At 57.2% G+C, this 21,977-nt stretch overlaps 1 protein-coding gene across 2 annotated transcripts; it reads left to right on the top strand.

Annotated features, from left to right (window-relative positions):
- Nucleotides 1-345: 345 nt before the first annotated feature.
- On the top strand, nt 346-6,401 carry TMEM18 (transmembrane protein 18). 2 transcript variants are annotated; one of them, XM_032866751.1, is made up of 5 exons: nt 346-477; nt 1,584-1,701; nt 3,278-3,332; nt 5,979-6,072; nt 6,151-6,401. In XM_032866751.1, exons 1-5 carry the CDS (start codon nt 421-423, stop codon nt 6,238-6,240), a joined length of 414 nt encoding a protein of 137 aa, XP_032722642.1. In that variant the 5' UTR covers nt 346-420; the 3' UTR covers nt 6,241-6,401. The 2 variants fall into 2 exon arrangements, with proteins under 2 accessions (XP_032722642.1, XP_032722641.1); XM_032866750.1 differs by having other exon boundaries at nt 1,581-1,701.
- Nucleotides 6,402-21,977: the final 15,576 nt, after the last annotated feature.

Genomic DNA, 21,977 nt, shown 5'->3' with positions numbered 1-21,977 from the left:
CCCACGGGGCATTTGCCAGATGGTCCCCCTCGGTCCCCCGGGAGCGCGGTCGCTGTCCCCCTCTGTCCCCCTGGGTCGGGGTCGGAAGCTGGCAGGGATGCCCAGCTGCCCCTGGCTCTGCAGCGCGCCGCCGGTTGGGGCAGGAGACACGCTCAGCCGCTCCCCTCCCCGCCCGGGCCCTAGAGCACCCGGAAGCCTACCCTCGGGGACCCGATTACAGCATCTTAAAGCCGCAGAATACCGCGAGATGAGGACGCGGTACCAGGACCACAGGGAGATATCGCGAGATGTCTGGGAGCAGGCGGGTTTCGCGACAAGTGGAAATCCCGCGAGAGGAGACGCCGGAGGCGTTCCCGGTGTGATCCGACTGGGGCGGGGACCGCGAGACGGCGGTGGTGAGGGTGGGCTTTTCTGGGGACGATGCCCTCCGCCTTCTCAGTCAGCTCTTTCCCCGTCAGTATTCCTGCCGTGATCACGGTAACTTGCTGCCTTCTTGACCATCCGTTCGGGCGATGGTACTTGGGGCCACTAGGGCTTCGCCCGCATCCGCTCTCCACACCGACTACCGCGGAAGGGGGCGGGGTGGCGCTTCTTGGTGGGCGGGGCTTCGTGGTGAGCGGGACCTTCCGGGGCGGGGCCCGGCGGTGGGCGGGGCGATGGTGGGCGGGACGTGCTGGGGCGGGGCTTGTCCGGACGCAGGGGCGGGTCCCGGCGGTGTGGACCCACCGCGGGTGGAGTTGGCGGGCTGTGGGGCGGTGTGAACTGCAGATGCTGCCCTCGCCTGGTCCCCGTCCTCTGCTCCGCCTTTCCCTTCGGGCCCCTCCGCACAGTGGTGGGGAACAGGCGGTCGTGGCCAGTTTTCCGTGCGGAGCGGCCGGGGACACTTAGAGTCCCGAAGGCTCTGCGGGACCGGAGGCAGGTCCGGCCTGATCTGCTGGACAGAAGGGAAGGGCAGGGCTTGGGTGTGCGCTTGCATCGGGAGGTCTGACGTTGTGGGGGGACCGAGCCTCTGGAAGGAGATCCGGGCATCATCGTGGGGGGATCGGACCCTGTAGGGATGCGGACCGTCTCCAGGTGTGGACCGGCCCGTGGGGACGTTGAGGAAACCCCCATCTTGGCACTTGGAAGGTTGCCAGAAAGCTTGGAGAAAATACAATCGGGGAATTGGGACGCCTCCGATCTCCCAAGCCCCCAAGTGTGAGTCTGAGGGAGTTCAGAGTCCTTCTTGTTTCGAGTCTTGGGGTACCAGGGGCCCTCCTGAATGAGACACTCGCCTGCTCAAGTCCTCAGAAACCCACAGACACGACTCTGTTCAGTACACAGGGGCAAGCCCAGGAGCCTCCGGTGGGAGGTGCCCGCGCAGTGGACGGGTGATGCTTCTCTGTCCAGGCTCCGGGCGGAGGTTGCAGCGTAGTTTCCCTCCCCCTCCTTCTCCAACTCCCGTTTCCTCGAGGCCTGTGGGGACGGCTCTGGCTGCTCCGGCAGAGGGGCCGCTGCCCTCCCTGACCCAGGAGGCGTCAAACTGGCCCCCTCTTGAGCTGACGACGAGGAGGTGATGAGTCTGGTGCTGTGTCTTCCAGCAGACAGACTGGACCGAGCCGTGGCTCCTGGGACTGGCCGTCTTCCACGTGCTGTGCCTGCTGCTCACATGTCTGTCCTCCCAGAGGCACAGACTGCAGGTTGGACACTTCCTGTGCTTGGGTGAGTAGAGAAGCAACACTTCTGTGACGCTGGTCACCGGGATGTGGCCGGCGCCAGGCGGCCTCAGCAGAAGCTTGACTTCGCCGGAGAGTGAGGCAGTGCGTGTGCGTGTGTGTTGTCCCAGCGCCGTGTGCAGCGAGTGATGGGTAGAGTCCGCGCTGCCTTCCTGCCCCGAGGGCTGCCGTCAGGTGCGGCCCCCGGCCCGGGAGAGCTTGGCAGGCAGCACCCGCGTTCACGGAGTCCTCCCACCTGGTTGCCGTGCTCTCGGCTGTGGTGAGTACGGGTGGCTGACGGAGGGGCCGCCAGCAGCACCGTGAAGGGCCTGGGCAGGCTGCGCAGGAGGCTGACCCTGGCATGTGCAGGGCCTGCGGCAGGAGCCACGCAGCCTGTGTGTGGCGTGGGGCCCCGGACGAGCACTCCTGTGGCGAGCGTGGCCTGGGCCCGGAGGAGGGTGAGGGCCTGACCGGGTGCGCTGGCAGGTTAGAGACAGCCTGTGACCCTGACACTGTGTGGGGGAGGAGAGGGCTGACTCTGCCCCCTGGGGACAAGGGATCGGGGATGCTCTGCACGTGCACGCGTGTTCTGTGACCCAGAGCTGTCCCACCAGCCCGAGGCTGATTTCCTCCCATGCAGCACCGGTCGCCGCATCTGTATGGATGCAACACAGAGAGGTTCCCTACCTGCCCGCTCAGCGCCGGGTGGCCCAGCGGAGACCCTGACACTGTCGGGTGTGGGAGCCACGCTCCGCTGCACGCCTTCTGGGTCTCAGCCCGTCTCCTCCCCTCTTCTCGGTCTCTTCTTGGGCTCTGTTGGTGCCGCTTTGGGTCCATTCATGGAGGAAAGAGTCCGGAGATTGCAAAGCCTGTTGCAATCTGCTCTGTGATTTGGGTCAAGAACAGGAAGTTTTGCACGTTAATTAGTTAATTTCTGCGAGAAATGAAAGCACTGGGTGTCCACAGCTGCTGTTGGCCTGGTGCACCATGTCCTGTCGTCTGGAGGCCGGTGTCTGAGCCCCGTGTGCTCGCAGGCTCTGGGTCGGGACTGCAGCAACTGTCTGCTCCTGACCGCAGGGTTCAGGAGGGCCGTGGGGCTCCTGGAGGGCTCCTGCTCTGTCCGCAGTCACCTCTCATGCGTCCCTGGCAGGAGGGAGCATGAGGGAGGAGAGCAGGTCACTTCCCTCACCGGGTCTCACAGCCCTGGGCGTTCTGTGCGGCATCTGGAGGAGGGACCCGAGACCGGGCTGGGTGGGAGTGCAGGCGGAGGGTCGCGCGTGGGCGATGACTGTCGGGCACCAGCCCTGGGCGCTCGTGGCTTCGTGCTGTCCCGTGGAGACATCGGGGCTTCCTGTGTCTTGAGCATCCTCATCTTTTTTTTGTAAAAGGGATGTGTTCTACAATTTAAAAATTCTCTGAATTTGACCTCACAGTCTATCTAAAACGGAAGTTATGTTTCCCATCAAATTCTTGCTTTTCTGTGATATTTATGTTAAACATATCATTGCAGAAAGAGCGTATGATTCTGTGACGTTGAATAATCAGTCACCCAAGTCCCGACACGTGATTTCTCTCTTTTCCAGTGATTCTGGTGTATTGTGCTGAGTATATCAACGAAGTCGCGGCCATGAACTGGAGGTAGGCCAGCGCCCTGCTCGTCCAGACCGTAGTCGGGAACCCCACTCCAGAGGGGCTCATCCAACAGGGGCACCGCACGCAGACCGCGGGAGCCAGAGAGACGAGAGAAGGCGGGTCACCGGGGCCCCGGGCAGACCAGGGGCGTCTGCACTGATGGGTTAGGGTTGAGGAATGCCTTGTCGGCTGTTTTAGGGTCTGAAGACCGGTTAGCACAGTGCATGGCAGCGTGAGAGAGGTCGGGTTTCGTAAAGTAGCTCTAGCTGCGGCCAGATGAAGCGGTGGCGTTTTAGGAGAGCTTGGGCCACGTGTGGTTAGAGTGGCGGGTGGTGTGCTGCGAGACCCCCACCCTCTCTGGGCCGGCCGTGTCTTCTCGAGGCCACAGAATGTCATCCTGGCAGAAACCCGGGGCTGCCTTCTTTAGATGGCCACTCCACCCCCCACGTGCCTGCGGCCTTGGTCGGTCAGGGCAGCCTGACCGTCACCACCGCGTCCAGTGTCACTGCTCTCCGGTCCTCCTCTTCCCGGCTCTCATTTCATCGTGCTCGAGTGTCAGGCCCTGTCCCCGGTTGTAGCCCCGCACCCACAGCCACACGTGCGTGCTGGACGTGCTGTGCTGACAGGGAGGGCGGTGTCTGGGACCCTCGGCCTCGCGCACCGGCTGGGACCCTCGCATGGACGTCTGGAGCACTCCACAGGCCGCGTCTAGCCCACTGTGTTTATACGACCTGTGACCTTGAAGTGCTTTTGACATTTTTAAGTGCAGAGGTGCTTATGCTCTTAAACGTAAAGAAAAGAGAAAAAGTTGTAGACTCTGAGCAGGAGGGACTTGAAGACCTTCCCGTGGAGCCTGATACCTGGGTGTCCTGGAGGTTGCCGGGCGCTGGGCTAGACGGCTGTGCCTCCGCTGACTGCTAACACCCGCTCGCCCTCCGGCCCCCGCGCCTCCTTACTCAGACAAGGAATAAGGATACGGAAGACGCGGGACTGGACGACCTCGTCCTCCCTCTGCCTGTCCACCTGCTCCGTGCTTTCGGGGTGTGGCTGTGGCCCCAGCAGCTCCTCTCCTGCATCCTATCCTGGCTCTCCCCTTCTGCAGGCGTCTCCTCAGACAGACACCCTGACTGGGTTCCCACTTCTCTTTGTCGAAAGGGCTCCCTGGTCTCCCCCATCAGGGTCCTTCACGAGGAGACTTGAACGGGGGTCACTGTCCCCTTGGGCCTGCACCTCCCCTCATTGCAGAAATGCTCTTGTTTGTGACAGTGTGGTCTGCATGCAGCCCAGCCCGCAGTTACTCCGTCTGTGGGTTACCTGACCTTGATCTCTCCCCCATGAAACCATCGGCTCCCTGGTTTCCAGGACACCCTGCTGCCAGTTTCCTCCCTTCTCAGGGCCACCCCTTGTCCAGCTCCTTTTGGTTTCCTCCATGGGCCGAGGGCACCAGCCTTCCCTCCGCCTTGTTGCTGGACCATCGCTTGGATGTCTGATGAACGTCAGGAAAGTGGTACTTCCCCAGACACCCCCTGCCCCAGAGCTGTCCGCAGGGCATTCAGCTCTGGCAGTCTCCCCTCTGGCAACTGAGGCTGGAGACCTCATCGTTGTGCAGAGCTTTCCTCAGGCCCTTGTCCTCTGGGACACACCGAGAGTGTGGCTTTCTCCCGTCACCACCAGGCCCTGCCTTTGCACAGATGACAGCTACCACCTCCTGAGGGGGGCTGTGCTTCCCCAGGTCCCAGCCCTTCTGCATCCCTGACTGGACAGCAGGCGGCCTCAGCCTGGCCACGGCAGGGTCTCGGCCACGTGCTGGCTGCTCCAGGCTTTATCCACGTGGAAGGGGGGTGCTGGGCGCCTTCTGCAGTCCATGCTCAGATCCGCACCCTCCCTGCTTCCATTCTCTCCAGAATCGGCCACGACGTGTGTGTCTGACTGTCTTAATGACCCAAACTTTCCCTGTACCGTAAGCTGCGCGTGGCTTATCTCGCCGGTTCATGGCTACAACCCCAGGCCCAACGCCTGGCTCTGCCCCGGTCCCTGCGCTCCTGGATTGCTGCGACTTCACACACGGTGCTTCTGCGTGTGCCTGTGCTGGCCATGGAGGGACGCCCGGCTGCGGCCAGCCTCTGCCATTCACTGGCCCCGCCTTCAGGCAGCTTGGACAACCCTGTGTCCCTGAGCCTCCCTTGTGTGAAAGCGGCATGTGGGCGAAAGTTCCCCCGGGCAGAGAGCCGGCTCTGTCCCTGTCTCGGACAAGCTCGGGGACGATGCAGCCCGTGTGACCTGATGGCCCGTGGGAGCCCGGGAGCTGTTGCCGCGGCACACGTTCTGGTGGGCGTCAGGTCTGCCGTCCGACCGACTGTGCGAGTGCTTCCTTCGCCCGGACAGACTCGGGTGGTCGATGTCCCCCTTGCTGCCATCTCCCTGGCGCCCCGGGTTCCGCCCACCTTTGCCGTGGGGCCGGCTGTGTGTGCTCCCGACGGGGGTCATGGGCGGCAGAGTGGGGCTGGTGGGGGGGCTGCGGGTGGGCTGCGGTTGTGGGGCAGGCAGTGGTGCCTTAGTTGACCCAAGAGCTCTCCAGGGGCCTCCGCTAGAGAATAGCACTAATGACGTTGCTTTGTTATGCCGAGTAATTTCTCTTTTTTCCTAAAACAGGTTATTTTCGAAGTACCAGTATTTCGACTCACGGGGCATGTTCATTTCCATAGTGTTCTCAGTGCCGCTTCTGCTCAACGCCGTGATCATCGTGGTACGTGCGGGCCGGCCTCCGGGTCCCGGTTCTCTGTGCGCTTCCCACTCTAACCCGTCTCACGACGGTCGCTTCCAGGTAATGTGGGTCCGGAAGACTGTGGATGTGATGACTGACCTGAAAACCCTGCAGGAGAAGAGAAGAGGAAGGAAAAGGAAAGGAGAGTGACGCGGGAGGTCGTGTTGGTTTTCTTGGGGGCACCGGGTTTCCTCCACGTCGTCGTCGTGGGCCTCCCTGTCGGCGCCCCGCACGTCTGCACGGAGGGTCCGCGCCCCAGAGCACACCTTGCTTTGCCCTTTAAATAAACGCGGCCAACACTGCCGTCCGTGTGGGTGTGTGTCGGCCTGGATCTGTGTACGGTCTGCTCTCTTCCTGGCTACAGTGTGTCCGCCGGTGGTGTCCGCACCGAGCTCTCCGGAGTTCGCTGAGCTGTTGGTGTTGCTTGTGTGATTAGTCGTAGTTACAGCGCCTTCAGCAGCATGAAAACTTGGAACCAAGTGATAAATAGTGCTGCCCCTGTGTGGCACCATCACGTTCTACTTCCTGGGCCGTGGCCACCGGTGGCCCTCCATGTGGCATGTGGCCAAGTCCGTGGCATTCTGGGTTGTCCCTGGAGGGCTGGAGCCCAGGGACAATGTCTGCGCTGGGGCGGATGCGGTTTAGAACTGTAGCGGGGCCGAGGTTGGGAAGCCCTGGCCAGAGCCGCCTTACACGCGGCCCAGCAGCAAGGTCCTGAGAAGACGCGTGCCTCAGAGCGCGGGGAGCCAAGTCCCAGGGGGCGAGGCTTCCGCGAGCCCCGCACAGTCGTCCTTGGGCAGAGGGAACCTGTGGCCCCTTGGGTTCTCACAGTCGCTATGGGTGCTGTGGTTCGAAGGCCTTGATTCCGTGGGACGTCTGAATGAGCCTGTGGAGGGAGATTTTCAGGATGTACGATTACGAGTACAGGTGTCGGCACAGATAGATTTTTATAACAAGTAGCAAAATTACATTCCTTCCTAAATTTCGTTTTTAAAGAAGTAAATTCGTGTGCTCAGGAACATGCTGTGGGTTTTACTGGAACAGATCTGCCGTTACAGAGTCCCCTTCCCAGTCTGCCGTCCGTGCTCCGGGTTCTGTCCGGTGTGGGCCAGAGGACCACCGGGGAGGAGGTGTCCGGGCGTGTAAGTGCACAGTGTTTGGTAGAGGGAATGCTGCTGGCTGCTCACGTGGGCTTGAGAAACAGTAGTTTGCGAATAGTTTAATAAATTTTAACGAGATTTTTCTTTCCAAGTGAAACATATTCTTCAAATTTGAAAAAGAAAAAAATGTCCTCACGAAAGCACTTAACATTTAGCGGCTGCAGAGGTGACGCTGAAAGGTGTTGAAATCCCGACGTACGACGTTTCATGGACCGTCGTGGAATTGTGTAGAGAAACGTGAATTCCGACCGTTTTACAAGTGAGTTGACAGAATGTTCTAGCTAGACCCAGTGTTGCCACCCCAGCGTGTTTTCCAGTTCCGTCTCGGTGGGTCACTTCCGGTCTCAGCACGAGAGACGACTCAAAGGACCGTTCTGTGTTCAGTCCAGTCGTCAGCCTCTTGTGCCTTGCGCCCGCGCGTGGATGCTCCCCCGGGTGCGGACTGGTGCCGTGGTCCCCAGAGAGTCCCCAGAGAGTCCCCACGGCCCGGCCCGGGGAGGAACCGCGTGAGCACGCGCGAGGCAGGCGCAGGACGGCTCGTCACCCTGGCTGTGGCGGGAGGGCCGCAGCAGAGTCCGCTCCCCGTCATGATTTGGACGGTCGGCGCGCAGGCCCGTCTGAACTCCACAGTGTGACCACGTCGGTAACGGGGCCTGTGCGCTGTGGACACGCGACCGGGGCTCTTTGTCTTCCACTTGCGCGGATGCAGTGTCGAGGGGGAAGTGGTACTTCGTCTTCACACACACAAACACCTTCTTTTTTCCCTGTACGTTCACGTAAGTTCACTGAATTCTGGTGGCCGGGATTCAGTGGGAACCGTCGTCTTTCAAGCTAAGGAAGATCTGCCAGCCAGACTGGTCGGCAGAGGGCAGGGCAGCGGGAAGTGTGCAGACTGTGGACCGCGGAGGAGGCCGAGGGTGTGTGCGGGGAAGGGTCCGGAGGGTGTGTCCCCCGCTGTCGAGTGAAGCTGCTCTGTCTTGGGAAAGTACTTCCTGTTCCGAACATCCTCCTTTCTCCGTGTTTTAGAGAACACGTTTTCAGGCCGTCCTGCATCATTATCAGAAAGATGAGAAGGAGTGAGAAGCCTTACTAATCCTTAAGGACAAACGGTCTTTTCTTAAAAAGCTGTGTTTATTATAATAAATAATTACATAAAATATAATAAAGAATAAGTTAATATTTTTAATAAAACATATAAAATATAATAAGAAACATTATTTATTAAAGAGACACTCCCAGGCAGGTTCCATGCCTGACGCAGGGCTCGATCTCCTGACCCTGAGATCATGACCTGAGCTGGAACCAAGTCGGATGCGGACCCGACTGAGCCCGCCAGGCACCCCCAGGAGTGATGATCTCAGCAAACACTTACACGTGGTGCCCAGCGCTGGGCTGCTCGTGGGCTGCATGACGCTCCAGGGGCCTTGGTGGGAGAAGCAGGAGCACCTTTTGTCCTCCTTAGCCCTGCTGTGGCCTCTGGCCAGCCTGGCCTGCCAGCTCCCATCTCCGAGTGTGCGTGATGCTTGGGAGTCCATCGTGGCCTGTCTGCGTTGGTTCTCGGATGGACACGCCACCTTCACTCTGGGGAAGTGGCAGCTGTTCTCTCGAGAGTGTCGTTGGAAAGCTCTGGCACTTCCCACCGGCCAGGCTCCAGGCTGGTAGCCCAGGAGGGACCCCCATCTCCATGCACACACCGTGGACACGGAGCCAGGGGGAGCGGCTCCCAGAAAGCCTCGCTGGCCAAGGGGAGATGCAGAGTCCCTGCACTTCTGCCCGCCTGGCGCCCCTGCGCTGGTTCTGGCCGGTCCGTGCTTCTGGAATGCCCAAGGATGCCTCTGTCTCCACTGTCCGTCTCGTTTAGCTCATGTTTCCTCTGTGATTCCTGTCCCCCTTCCTGGTGCCTCCTTGCAGCTCGGCGGAGCCCCAGTCCCGGTGCATAGGACCTGAGAACCTTCAGTCTCCATCTGTTGACACTGCCCACGATGGTGTGTTTTTGTCTGTGGTCTTGGCTTCCCTTTGTTTGTAACTTCCTTTCTGCCTCCTGAGCCTCGCGCCCGGCACTGACCCTTTGGCCTCCAGCCCTGGTTCAGAGATGGTCTGGTGATGGCACTTGGGCTCCTGTTCCACTGTGAGCCTGAGTTACGGGTCATCCCCAGACACAGAAGGTGACTTGCCGGTCCCCACCTGTGCCCCTGCATGACCGCAGCCCAGGAAGCCCAGGTAGCAGGCAGACTCTCTTAAGTCTGTTTTGCTGTTTTCTCTCCCAGCCAGCTCTGGCTGTGGTCTCCTGTGGGATTCATCCGTCCCTGAGAGACTGAGCCGGTCCCCCTGGGCCTGAGCCCTGCCGGCCACTTGTGAGGTTTGCTCACGGTCACGAACCTTGGATGGGGGGACTCCAGCCTGCCCAGGTCTGTCTTGCTCCTCTCAGAGTCTCCGGCGTGTTCCAAACAGAAGGAAATTATCACGTGTCTATTTGAGGCCCCTACGTTTTTCCTGAAAGTCAATTTCCTATTAAAAAACAGTATAAAGTGTTTTTGAATCCCTTTTATCAGTCCTGTTTCAACATACGGCATCATCTTCCACGACTACGCAGCAGCCAGGCCACGTCCGCTCAGTTGGTTTGACCAGTTACTGGCACTGGGGGTTCAGAGTTTTTCTCCGTGTTTGCCTAAGGTCGTAACACAAGAATCTCGGACTTCAGAGGCGTAGCTTTACGTGTTAATTATTGACCTGGGCAACAGCAAACCGTGGGAGGAGCCGAGCCGCCCTTCCACAGACGCACGGGTAAGACGTGGTCCACCTGCACAGCGGAGCATCACGGACCCGTCAGAAAGGAGAACGCCCGCCACCCGCCCGGACGTGGATGGAACTGGAGGGGATGACGCCGCGTGCAGTCAGTCAAAGACAATTTCCCTACGGTCTCACTCGTGTGGGGCATAAGGAATAGCACAGAGGACCACAGCGGGAGGGAGGGAAAACGATGGGAAGAAATCAGACAAACCATGAGCGCCTCCGACTCCAGGAGACAAACAGGGTTACGGAGGGGAGGGGGTGGGGGCTGGGTGAGCCTGGCGGTGGGTACTAAGGGGTCCGTGCCGTGATGAGCACTGGGTGTTACATGCAACCAAGAATCATTGAACACTACACCAAACACTAATGATGTACCATATGTTGGCTAATTGAATTAAAAAAATACTGACGTGGAATAAATAAAGTTGATAAATACCGTTAGGTCAGGCTTCAGGAAGTGTCCGCATGTGTTTCTTTGACCTCATCTACTTTAGGTGACAACATTAAAGACACTTTCCTGATGAGCGAGCACAGATTTTATCTCATTATTTAACTTCCATTGTTTTAACTTCTGTCTAACTTCCAGCAATGCTAACATTTTTCAAATGATTATTGACATTTTGTGTTTTTTGTGACTACGCATGTGCTTCATTCTTCTTTAGTGCCGTAGTGCCTCTTAGAAGTCCATTTCTAATGTTACGTGTTGAAATTAATGACACGTGTAAGGCAAAAATGTCTTTCCAGTTTGGGGTTTTGGCCTTTGTTATAAGAGTTTAGAACTTTGAGAAATTCCTGTGTTGATGTAGTGCCCGCCCAGGCCGCCAAGGGCCGAGACCTCGCCCGGGTTGCACGCCAACGGGCGCGGCTGCTGCTGTCGCGTGCGTCCTGGCGGAAGGGTGACAACCAGTAACAAATCAGTTCAAAGCAGTTACTCATTTTCAGTTTTACTTATTTATTTCACATAGATTTTGTGGTTTGCTTCGTTTGCTTAACGAACTCATGTTACCCGTGACACTAAGACCGGCTCTTTACGTCCGCCCTGCGAGGAGTTAGTGAGGCCAGAAAGGTTGGAGCGGAGCTGTCAGTCCAACTTAGGTTCAGTCAATGCTGAGTGAAGTTAAATGCGTTTGATTGTAAGAACAGCCATGTTAGAAAATTAGTAAATTCAGACGATTTACATTTGCCACGTAAACGTTTATCCAAGGATCTCTGAAAACGTAACTGGTGTATAATATTATAAAGATTCACGGTTTTGAAATATATTTAGTGGACACGTGGGATTTGTCTTTTCTCAGCATGAGCCTCAGCGCGAATCCCCACTTCCTTGCTTCTTGCCGCTGGTCGTCTGCTCTCGGGCCGTGTGAGGAAAGGAGCACGTCTTCCTGCGGCCGTCGGGGTGTGTGTGGCAGATCCCCCTGAGATCTCGACCGGGCAGAATCACGGAGACCCTGAGGACCACAGAGGGCGGGCACACAGATACGGACCGTCCGGATTCTGTGTCCGCGGTCGGGGAGAGCCTTCCGGAGCTCCGGGGTCTCCCACGCCCCGCCCTGCCCGTGAGGCGACATCTCCTTGACAGCAACTTAAAATACACACTTCGGTCCCGGAAAACTGCTGGGCACCATGGCTGCAGAATTCCACACACGAGCACGCAGCAACTGTAAAAATGTGCTCGTGAAAACGAGGTGTTTTTTGAGACTGATTTGCACGTCTAACCGCGGACCCTGGGTGAAGACGCCCGCGCTGAGTCCTGCCGGGCTCCCGGCTCCGACCTGCGCTGGCCGCACCGCACTTGTCTCTGTCGTGAGCACCACAGTGTCCTGCACAAGAGCAGGTTTGAAAGGCCGCTTCCCGGAGACGCTCGGAGAATCCCCACAGCTCTGGAGTAGGGTCTTACGGGAAGCGAGACCTGGACGGAGGGTGTCTCTGGGGGAGGGCGGGTTGGTTTTGACGTCTCGCTCTCAGGACTTGTTAGAGAGACAGCGTCAGCCGAATCGCTGGGTTTTTCTGAATTTGTTTCCCCTTGAGAAAAAAGTGTATGAACTCCTGCCATGCTCACTTAGGCCACAGTAAGGGCCTGGAGATACGAGACGCGGTGGGTTTCCCCAAAGCGTGCGTACATTAAGCGGTCCTGGCAGGCTGGTGATGGGGACATGGTGTGGATCAGGTCACGAGAGTCACTCGCACAGCCGGGACACCCGCAACTGTCAGCTCAGCCAGGGGCCCAGCGGAGAGAAGGACGCACGAGGGAAGAGCTCACCGGAGCGGCCGTTTACTCGGCAGCCCCCGTCCCCCAAGCTGGGAGACAGAAATGCCGAAATGTGGAGCCCCCACCTCTCCTCAGTGCTGCAAAACTGTTCTTCTCAGGGGAGGGAGCGTGTCTTTTCTCTGACACCTGCAGAGGGCGCGAGGGCACCGTGTCAAGTGCCCCAGAGATGTGGCCTGACCAGGGGGAAGTGTGGTCACTGCAGAAGGCGCGCTCTCTGCTCCCGGCTGACGCACTCCCTGATCTGTGGCAACGGGCCAGGGAGAGCCCGATTTCCTGTGTCCATCCGAGCTGAGCCAGCCGTGTCCAAATGATGTCGTAAAGTTAATTTTTACTTCTCCAGGAGCCGACTAAAGGCGGGTGCGTACACGCAGGAAAACCAGCAGCGGGTCCCCTTCCATCGCACTCGGAATCCCCGGCCCCTGCCGTGCGCATGCGTGCCCAGGCCCTGGACCCCGTGAGTTCATAAACATACTTCATTATAACGTGTTTGCTCGTTTCTGGGAGGCTTTTTGAAGATTAGACTTAAAGGTGATGGAAAACAGAGGCGACAGTGAGGCTGCTGTGGGAAGAACGGGCCGGCCTGGGGCTGAGGGGCACGGGGAGCTCATTACCTGCCACCAGCGTGTGAGGCGCTGACACGTGCGGGTCAGAGGCCGGCCCAGCCCTCCGAGTTCAGTTTCGGGAGGCTGTTGTGATGGTAATGGAAGGGGGGGCTGCGGGGAGCCGCTCGGTGCTGGCTCCACGTCTGGACTGAGGGCAGGAGCAGCTCCCGAGACACGGAGGAGAAGCCTGTGTGCGGGGAGAGCCCGCCTGGTCGTGGGACCCTAATCTCCCACTTCATCGGCACGGCGTCGGGAGCCGCACACCGCGGCTCAGCACTGAGACAAGGGCCCCAGCTGGGCCCCAGACCCGCGGGCGTCAGACGCGGGCTCTGCTCTGGAACGTCTGCCTCCCGCCCTTGACTTACCGTCTGCGTGTGCTCGGCACCTGTCGCATGTGCGCCAACACGCAGCGCCCCGCTCACAGCAGCCACGGCTCCTCCGCTGTCTGTAGGAAGGTTTGCTGCTTCCGCAGGAGTCGTCACGGCTGTGACCTTCTCCCATGCAGAGATGTGCCCTGAAGCTTCTTCCGGGCATTCTCCTGGCCTGGAGCTCATTTGCGCTTAGTGCAGGACAACGGTCGCGGTTTGGAAGGACCAGGGTGTGTGTATCCGTCCCCTGCCAGGGACGTCGTGCCTGCGCCCAGCTTTGGGCAGCTGTGAACAAAGCTGCCAAAACACCCGTGTGCAGGCTTGAGTGGGGAATTGAGATCTCGCCCCTTCGCTGGACGTCAAGGGGTGTGATGGCTGGGCCGCCGGTGAGAGGACGTTTGGTTCTGTCTGAAACCGCCCAGCGGGCTTCCGCCTCCGCACGGGCGAGGAGAGAGCGTCCCCGTGGCCCACGTCCTCGCCGGCGCCTGGCGTCAGGGTCCCAGACCTCGGCCCTCCTCATGGCCAAGCGGTGGTGTCGCCTGTGGTTTTAATCCGCGTGTCCTCGAGGGCGTGGGACGCACGCGTCTCTTCATGGCTTCTTTGCCAGCCTTGTAGCTTCTCTGGCGAGGCTTGTGTTTAGAGCTTTTGCCCATTTTTAAATTGGGTTGTTTTCTTAGACTTGTTTTAAGCCTCTTGTGTACTTTGCATAAAGCCCCTTGTTATTAAAAACGTCTGTAGGAGAAGCCACCTGCTTGTCTTCTCATCGCTTGAAGACGTTTCTCACGGTAGTGAGTCCGACTCACCAGTTGTCGCTCCCACAGACCGCGTGGGGTCGCGTCTAAGACGTCGGCCGCTCAGCCGCCTGCCTCCTTGCCCACCGACAACGGGGTCCGTGCAGGACCAGGGTGAGGGAGAAGACTCTGGACACACAGACTTCCTTTCAGAAGAGGCCCCGATTTGGCTGCTGGGTGTTGGTGTCAAGCAAACAAGAGAAGGAAAGGGCAGGAGGGGACAGGGGCCCGTGCGCGGCCAGTCTCAGGATGGCCCTGTCTTCACTACTGGGTCCCGCGCGTTTCTTCTCCACGTGTTATAGCAAATGGGCGCCCTTCTTCCTAAGGTCGTTTTAAGTTTGCATTTCGAAGAACGGTTTGCTTTCTGGGGATGCCAGTGTTTTTCTCTAGACCCTCAGAAGATTTTCTCACGTGAAATAAACCAGAAGGAGGGTAAGAAATCGAATTTGATCTGGTGGGTCTGAAGGGGCACAGGGAGTGCAGAGGAGACAACGGAGGACAGAGTGTGAGTTCGAGGTGTCCTCCGTGACAAATGGCTGAGTCGTGACCACGTGGGGTCAGACAGGAAAGACCCCAGGACACAAGGGCTTATCTTCGGTCCCACCGGATGAGAGAGACGGGCGGTTGTGTGTGAATCAGGTGCTCTGGGGCAGCCGGTCCCAGCCTTGGTGTCTTCCAGACGCCAGACGTCCACCGTGTCACAGCAGTGACAGGCGAGGCCATGAATGACCGGAGATGTTATATGTATTGGAATTGTCCCAAGACTCAACTTTAAAAAAAGAGAGAATTTGATCTGGTTGTCGTTGTCACAAGAACTACACTGAGAAACGATGACAGGCAGAAATGTGGGGTTTCCCCACGAACTGCAGTGTAGGTAACGACCCAAACGGCAGTTTCAAGAGAAAATAATCCTTTTCCATCGTAGCACATGAGGCTTAGCTTCTTTTTTTCCCCTTGTTTCAGACTCTTTGTTGAGAACATCTCTGTTTTTAGGAATAACTTGTGGTCTTTATTCATTATGTAGGAGGTTAGCCTGTTCCCAGTCCTCAAAAGACTGTCTGTAAGTTCCAGAAGCTTCTCCTGGTGGCACGGGGTTGTCGCGCTCACCAAACACCTGTCCCCTACCGCCACCTGCCCTCGGGGCCTTCGGGATGGTTTAGGCAAATACGGGCTGGGGAGGGCAGCACAGAAGACTAAATGCATATATAGGGAGCAAAGAGCTACTGTTTTCAGCGTTACTACTGTATTGTTCCTGTGCTAAGGATATTTTGATACAAGCCAAGGGGACTGAATTAAGGACAAATACATATTAAGTATTTACCGTGCAGGCCAGGAAGGTGTTCAGGCAGGTAGATTTTAACAAAACCTTCGAGCCACCACCCAGCCTGGGAGAGGGGACCCGTGTCCTGCCTGGGCAGGGCAGTGGGTCTTGGAGAATTCCCACGGAGAGTCAGTGTCCGTGTGCCCCCTTCTTGTAAAGACATGGTCATACTGAAGTAGGGCCGGCCTGGTGACCTTCTCTTCGCCTTCAGGAAGTCTGTGAGATCCTGTGCACCTAAGGTAACCTACCCCTGTGTGGGATGGTGGCACCCAGGAAGGGGCCACTGAGACGTGGACGCGTGTGAGTCTTGCGGTCCTGCTGGGATCCGGCCACCAGTGGACCCACGGGAATTCTGCATTTGACTTGCTGTGCACACAGTTAAACAGCAATTACATCAAAACCATTTTGGCGTCAATGTTTTACGTGTACTGCCATCTAGCATTTTCTGTGTATTTCTACAAAAGCCAACTTTGAAGAAAAATAAGGAAACTTTAAAGACTTACAGCAAGTCATGCAAGCCATGGTTTGCACAATTCCAGGCAAACCCTGAGCCCTTTGGAGAGTCACTGTTTCCTTTCCCATAATTCCTAAATAAGGAAAACATCCTATGTGTGATGTGTCCACATTCCTCTTACCTCAAATCGAGTGATAAAGGAAAACAACAGTACGGTCTTGGACCTGGGAGCAGGAAGTCCCAGTAGGTGTGCAGTGAAGTCGGAGAAGGAGGTTAATACGGCCGGGGGCTTGAACCCGCATCAGGCAGCTCCACAGGGATGCCGGAACTGGTGTGCGTGCCACCTGCCCGCCCCCAGGAAGCTCAGACACGTCCACATCCTTGCTCACGGTCACGTGTCTCCTGACTGAGCACTTACTCACTGGACGACATTGCCCCCCAGCCCTGTCCATGACAAGGTGGATGCTGGCTGGGGAAGAGGTGAGGCTCTGGGGCAGGACTTCACTTGAGAGCAGGAGAACCTCTAGCCACGAGAGGGAAGAGAACGTGTGAGCCATCGCGGGGTCCCTGAGGCCAGAAACCAGGCTGCGGGCAGCTCCGCTAGGCTCATGAGGGTCCGAGTGCTCCCAGTCCACCCCCCACCAGCTGCCCAGCAGCTTTGCTTGGATACTGGGCTTGGACACACAATGCGTTGTCTGGTGCTGGTGAGCTCTCCGTTACAGACTTTCTTCTCGTGTAGAAACCGGCGGAACTCAAGGAAATCACAAAAAAATAGTATTTTTGAGAGTCTCTGATCCGCCCTAAGTAGAGGGTGTGGCCAGGCCGATGCTAAGGGGACTGTGGGGCGTACTGGAAGGCTCCCTGGGGGCAGCGGCAGGGGTCAGCTCGCTCTCCCAGAGGCTCTCACCAGGGGCGTCAGCTCCCTCCCTGCCTGGCCGGTAGGGCGCCGCTGCTGTGGTCCCTCCATGGATCCCGAGCAGGAGCGGCCCTGGGGGACTCGGCACGAAGGCCGCATGGGTCCCCCGGGGAAGCACCTCCAATCCCCCTTGGGACCGCTCTGAGCATGAGCGTCACAGCCCTAACGCAGAGGCCTGCCGCCTCCACGGTCCCCTGGTGTGTGTGGATGCCTCCTCTGTCCCGAGGACACTCCGGTGTGTCTTTGGCCAGCATCTCCTCCCTTCACCTGTTCTGTTGTCATTCTGAGAGAAATCCTTTTAACAAACTGCATGTCGGAAGGAAATCCCACCAAACAGCCACCTGGAGAAACCCAGGACATCAGGCCTGGAGGAGGTCCGGGGGTCCCCTCGACGCCCACGGCGTGTCCTGCGCTTCTCAGTCTGCTTGCGTGCAGACCCAGCGGCATGGAGACCTCGGGCGCGTCCCGACAGTGGTGTGGTGCCCACTGGGACAGGACGGGGTGGGCAGACTGTTTGCTATTCCTGTGAACCCTGAACTCCTGGTTCTTCACGGGGAGCAGGACTGAAGAGAGCAGAGGGAGAGAGGGGGTCTCGGGCTGCTGCAGGAGAGCCGGCCCCACCGACCGGATCGTAGCCGAGGGAGCGATGGTCCCAGAGGCTAACTCCCGCCCCGTCACAGAGGGAAGCCTTCCATGCATCAGGGAGGGCCTGTACTGGCCAGCATCGCCGTTTCCTCTCTCGCCCGTTCCCAAGGCGGCCAAGGGTGGGGGCTCCATCCCGGCCTCGGAAGAGCCGTTTCTGTCCTGTGACTCCTGGAAGAGAGAACAGAGCCTGAAGTCCCATGTGTCAAGTCCTGTACGAGCGGCTGCACGTGAAGTAGCCTGAGGGTTCCGGCGCGTGGTGTCAATCTGGATAATCACAGCTCTGTAAGCGACCCCTGCTTCGTTGGCGTGTCTGACAACGCCCACCCCACCCCCCGCCAGGTTGCAAAAGTTTTAGAATCCATTCCAGAAAATCCCTTCCCAGATTTCTGAGTACAACTGGTATTGATTGCATTGCCTCTCCCCAATAAACGGAATATTTTGAATACTTAAGTCTCCCAGGATTTGGTGCCACATAAACCTGCGTGGAGGCTCGGGGCAGAAGGGACTCCACAACAGGAAAGGGACTCGGTGCAGGGAACTGTGTCCTGAGACCGGTCCCCGGAAGTCTGTATGTCCTCGGAGTCCACACCCAGGGCTGTGTCACCAGTCCCGAGCTCAGATGCTCCTTCACACGGCCGTGGGTCAGCGGTCCAGCCAAGCCTGCCTACAGCCCTGGCATCCGGGTCATTGTTCCCCGTGGACAATCTCCTCAGTGGTGACAGAGGAGCCCCGTGTTTCCTTCTACCCTGCAGCACGCAGTGATGAACGTGACCTTGCCATCTGCGGGTGCGGCAGATTAAGGAGGAAAAGCCAGACCAGCTCAACACAGGGCTGGGACCTCGTCAGCCCTCGGGCCCTCGGGCGGCATTCCTGCAGCGGTCACCGGCGCTGTCCGTGTGATCAGCACAGCGGAGCTGGGGTGTCTGTGAGGGGCCGCGCTGTCTAGCTGCTCTGGGGACAGGGCTCTGCGGTCTCCTTGGCTTTGGTAAAGATGCAGACTCGGGAACGCCCGGAGGCAGGGAGACTGGGTGCACCCGCCATTCCCTTGGGAATGGGTCCTGGGGCCTATCCGGAGGCCGGGCCAAGCCAGCCCGAATCCCCCCGCCCACCCCCGTGTCCACTGGCTGTCCTGGGAGATCCCTGTGGGCTCTGGGAGGCCTGGGCCCTCCCTGACCCCCTAACCCTGATCTCTCGCATCGCCTGTCCTCCTTCAGGCCAACCTGGCTTTCAGGACCCCGGCTGTACAGCTGCTCTGCGCTTTTGTTTTGTTTTGTTTTGTTTTGTTTTTAAATCCTGTTCTTGAATTGGAATGAAATTTCATTCATTCTTAATCTAATTCTATATCTTGGCTCTGTCGGCTTTTTTGAACTTTGGTAAAATACTCAACCTCTCTGGCCCTGAGTTTTCATGGAAAAATGGGAGGCTGATCCCTCTACAGCGTTGCTGGAAAACTCAGAGAAAAGGGAAGACAGCATCTGTCTTACCCCGCGTCTGGCATATTGACCTGACTTAACGAGCATTGATATGTCTTATTGTGGTTTTAAGTGTCTCTTTAAATGCTGTTTTATCATCCATCTAATCAGACAATAAATTCCATGAAGGGAGGAATCAGATCACACAAAAAATAAAATTCTACAAAAAATACCGTCGTTTTAATGGCTTGCCGTTATTTCTGTGTCCTCCCCGCAGCACCCGGAGTGATGTCCCGTAAATATTTACTGGAGAATCTGTGTGGCTCTTCCAGTCTGTTCTCTGGATGCGTCTGTGGAAGCGTGAAGCCTCCGGGAAAACAGTGAAGAGGTTTGCCCTGAACTGTAAATTCTAAAGGGTATTGCAACCGAGCGGCACAGAGGTTGGGAAAGAAAGATTTTCTTTCTGCCAAGACAGATGTGCTTGGCACAAAGCCTGTATTTGGGGAAAAAAGAGCGACCTTGGCGGTGATTTGCCGTAACAACCCCGTGGTTTCTGAAAGCCCGAGATTGTACCTGAAGGGACGTGTTACTCTGATCGTCTGCAGGTGTGTTGTACTTAATCCATTAAAGATGCATTTCAGAGTCATTTTGAAAATATTACCTCATTGATGTAGGCGACTGTTGCCAGGAAATGTGAATTACCCAGGCCTGGACCCACCTGATCAGCAAAACGAGCATCACCTGTGGTTTCTGGAGGCTTCCCCTGGGACTCGGGTGGACTGGAGCTTTGAGTAAGAACATCTATTAGCTCATCGCTGACCCCCTATCTGCTGAGCACCCTGGCCCCCTGGTCAGCTCAGAGGGCCTTTTGAAAAAATTCTTTTTGCCAAATCTATATTTGAAAAGAAAACCACAGTTCTAGTTAGCAAATCTGTAGGAAGAAACGTAGGGTTTCTTAGTGTACTTAACTGCATTTTTAAAAAAGATTTTTATCTATTTATTTGACAGAGACAGAGATCACAAGTAGGCAGAGAGGCAGGCAGAGAGAGGGAGGGAAGCAGGCTCCCCGCTGAGCAGAGAGACCGATGGGGGGCTCGATCCCAGGACCCTGAGACCATGACCTGAGCCGCAGGCAGAAGCGTAACCCACTGAGCTACCCAGGTGCCCCGCTGCATTTTTCGTATAGAGAAAAACACTCCCAAAAACTTACATCTGAGCTGTGTTCTGGTGTTTCTATCTGGTGTTTGGATTTGGTAAATTGTTGGGCGAACTGGAGAGTTTCACTTCTTTCAAACTGAACTCTTTATGTGGCCGGCGGCGCGGGAAGGTGGCTGGCAAAGGAGCAGTCAGAACGCCACGCCTGCCGGACACTTTGGACAGAGTCACCCCCACTCCTCCCAGGCAGGAGGGGCTCGGATCTGTGGCAGGAGTAGAGGCATCCTCGTGTTTCGAATTTCTGAGTAGAATGTGCAGTTGTATCGGGATCTGGCCCACTCGGGATCGATGACCTCGTCCACATTCCCGGCGAGAAGGCCTCCAGCCTCGGCCAGGGAACTTCCCCGGGGCTGAGAGCGGCTCTCGACCCTCCCCAGCTGTTCTTAATTACGGGGTTAACTGCAGGTTCATCCCACTCCCTCCATCGCAGTGGGCATCTGACGGATCAGCCCAGCGGGTCCCAGTAGCTGCTCTTGCAAACACCCCTCCTTCGGGGCCTGGCCCCAGTGGGAGCGCCCGTGACGGGAGAACCTGTCCTTGGGCTCCGGCTCCCGGTGGCTCCCTGTCTTCTAGGGCTTCCACATTCGGCCAGCAGGTGGGGAGAGAGCCCGCGCTGCCCCTGGGCAAAGGGGAGAGACGGGCCCGAACGTGGTCATTTCTGCTGACCGTTCGTCCGTTGGCCAGAATCAGCACGGAGCCCACCGGTGCAGGGCAGGGGCGTGTGCCCTCAGGGAGAAGGGCCCGGGCGCTGGCGCTCCCCACCAGCTCGGCTCTGGAATGCACTGCGTGAGTGTGCACGCTTGTCTCAAATACTTGCAGTGAAAGGTGCACAATATGTATAAATACTTGTGTTCTTTTTCTCTCGGCAAAATCCTATTTGTAACATTATGCATATGTTAATATATTATAAATATGTAAATATATTTTAAAACATGATGTATTGAAAAAAATATATATGTAGTGGTCAAAAATTTTCAATTATAATTAGGTTTATATCTGCAAAGAACTTGGTTTAATACTTGTTTGATGATTTACATCATAAAAATATATATATTTGGTCTTTATCTAGTTTCTGACACAAAATTCCTAAAACTATTGCAATTTCCTAAGTGATAAGAGAGTTAAACGTGTCTTTGTTAGTGACGTGACTGGAAACTCATCTGGGGGTGGGGATGGGTGCCCAGGAGACCAGTCTTGAGATTTGAGGGTTAGAACCTATTCAGTCCCACCCTCCTGACCTCAGGGCAGGGGAAGGGGTTGGAGGTTAAATTGAGACCCAATAATTTAATCAATCTCGCCGATGAAGAGAGCCTGTGTGAAACCCCAACAAGGGACCGGGTGTGGAGAGCGTCTGGGCTGGTGAGCACAGGGCACTCGAGGGCTGGGAGCTCCCTGCCTTCCCCCATACCTGCCCTCAGGACATCTCTTCCATCTGCCTGTTGGGGTAAAGCAGGACTTTGTGAATCGGGCAGCACCCTGTCTAGAAGGCAGAGGAGAGCTCGGAGGACTTGTACCAAATGGAAGGTTTCAATGGGAAGGAGGGTGGGACAAGGCGTTATGGCAAAAGTAAAGAAAGGATTGTTTCTGGCAAGGTCACCTTCCCCTGGGGGAAGGGCACAGGGCTCCGTCTTCCTTCGGGGGCTGGAGAAGACCCAGGGGACAGAGGCCTCCCTGGTGCTGGTCAGAAAGTGGCTCTCCGACCAGTTTGGACTCACATTTTCGGGGGAGGTGGAAGTGAGTCAGATCGGGTATGAAAGCCCTGTTCACTGACTCGGAGCCTTTACCGGAGGGACGGATGCCATCTGGGGCTGTGGTTTTCTCACTCCGTTACTGCAGTAAGCAAAGTGGCTCTCTGACTTCCGTGGGTGTGCGGGCCAATTATCCCCACCGAGCTGGGAGTCGGGGGATCCACAGGCCCCAGGGTCAGGGCTGGTGGGTGGGGAG

Source organism: Lontra canadensis, unplaced genomic scaffold (assembly GCF_010015895.1).
Source record: "Lontra canadensis isolate GAN:19392208 unplaced genomic scaffold, GSC_riverotter_1.0 scaffold32, whole genome shotgun sequence".
Lineage (NCBI taxonomy): Eukaryota > Metazoa > Chordata > Mammalia > Carnivora > Mustelidae > Lontra > Lontra canadensis.
The sequence above is the reverse complement of the archived record's forward strand: the minus strand, read 5'-3'. Positions and strand labels throughout refer to the sequence as shown.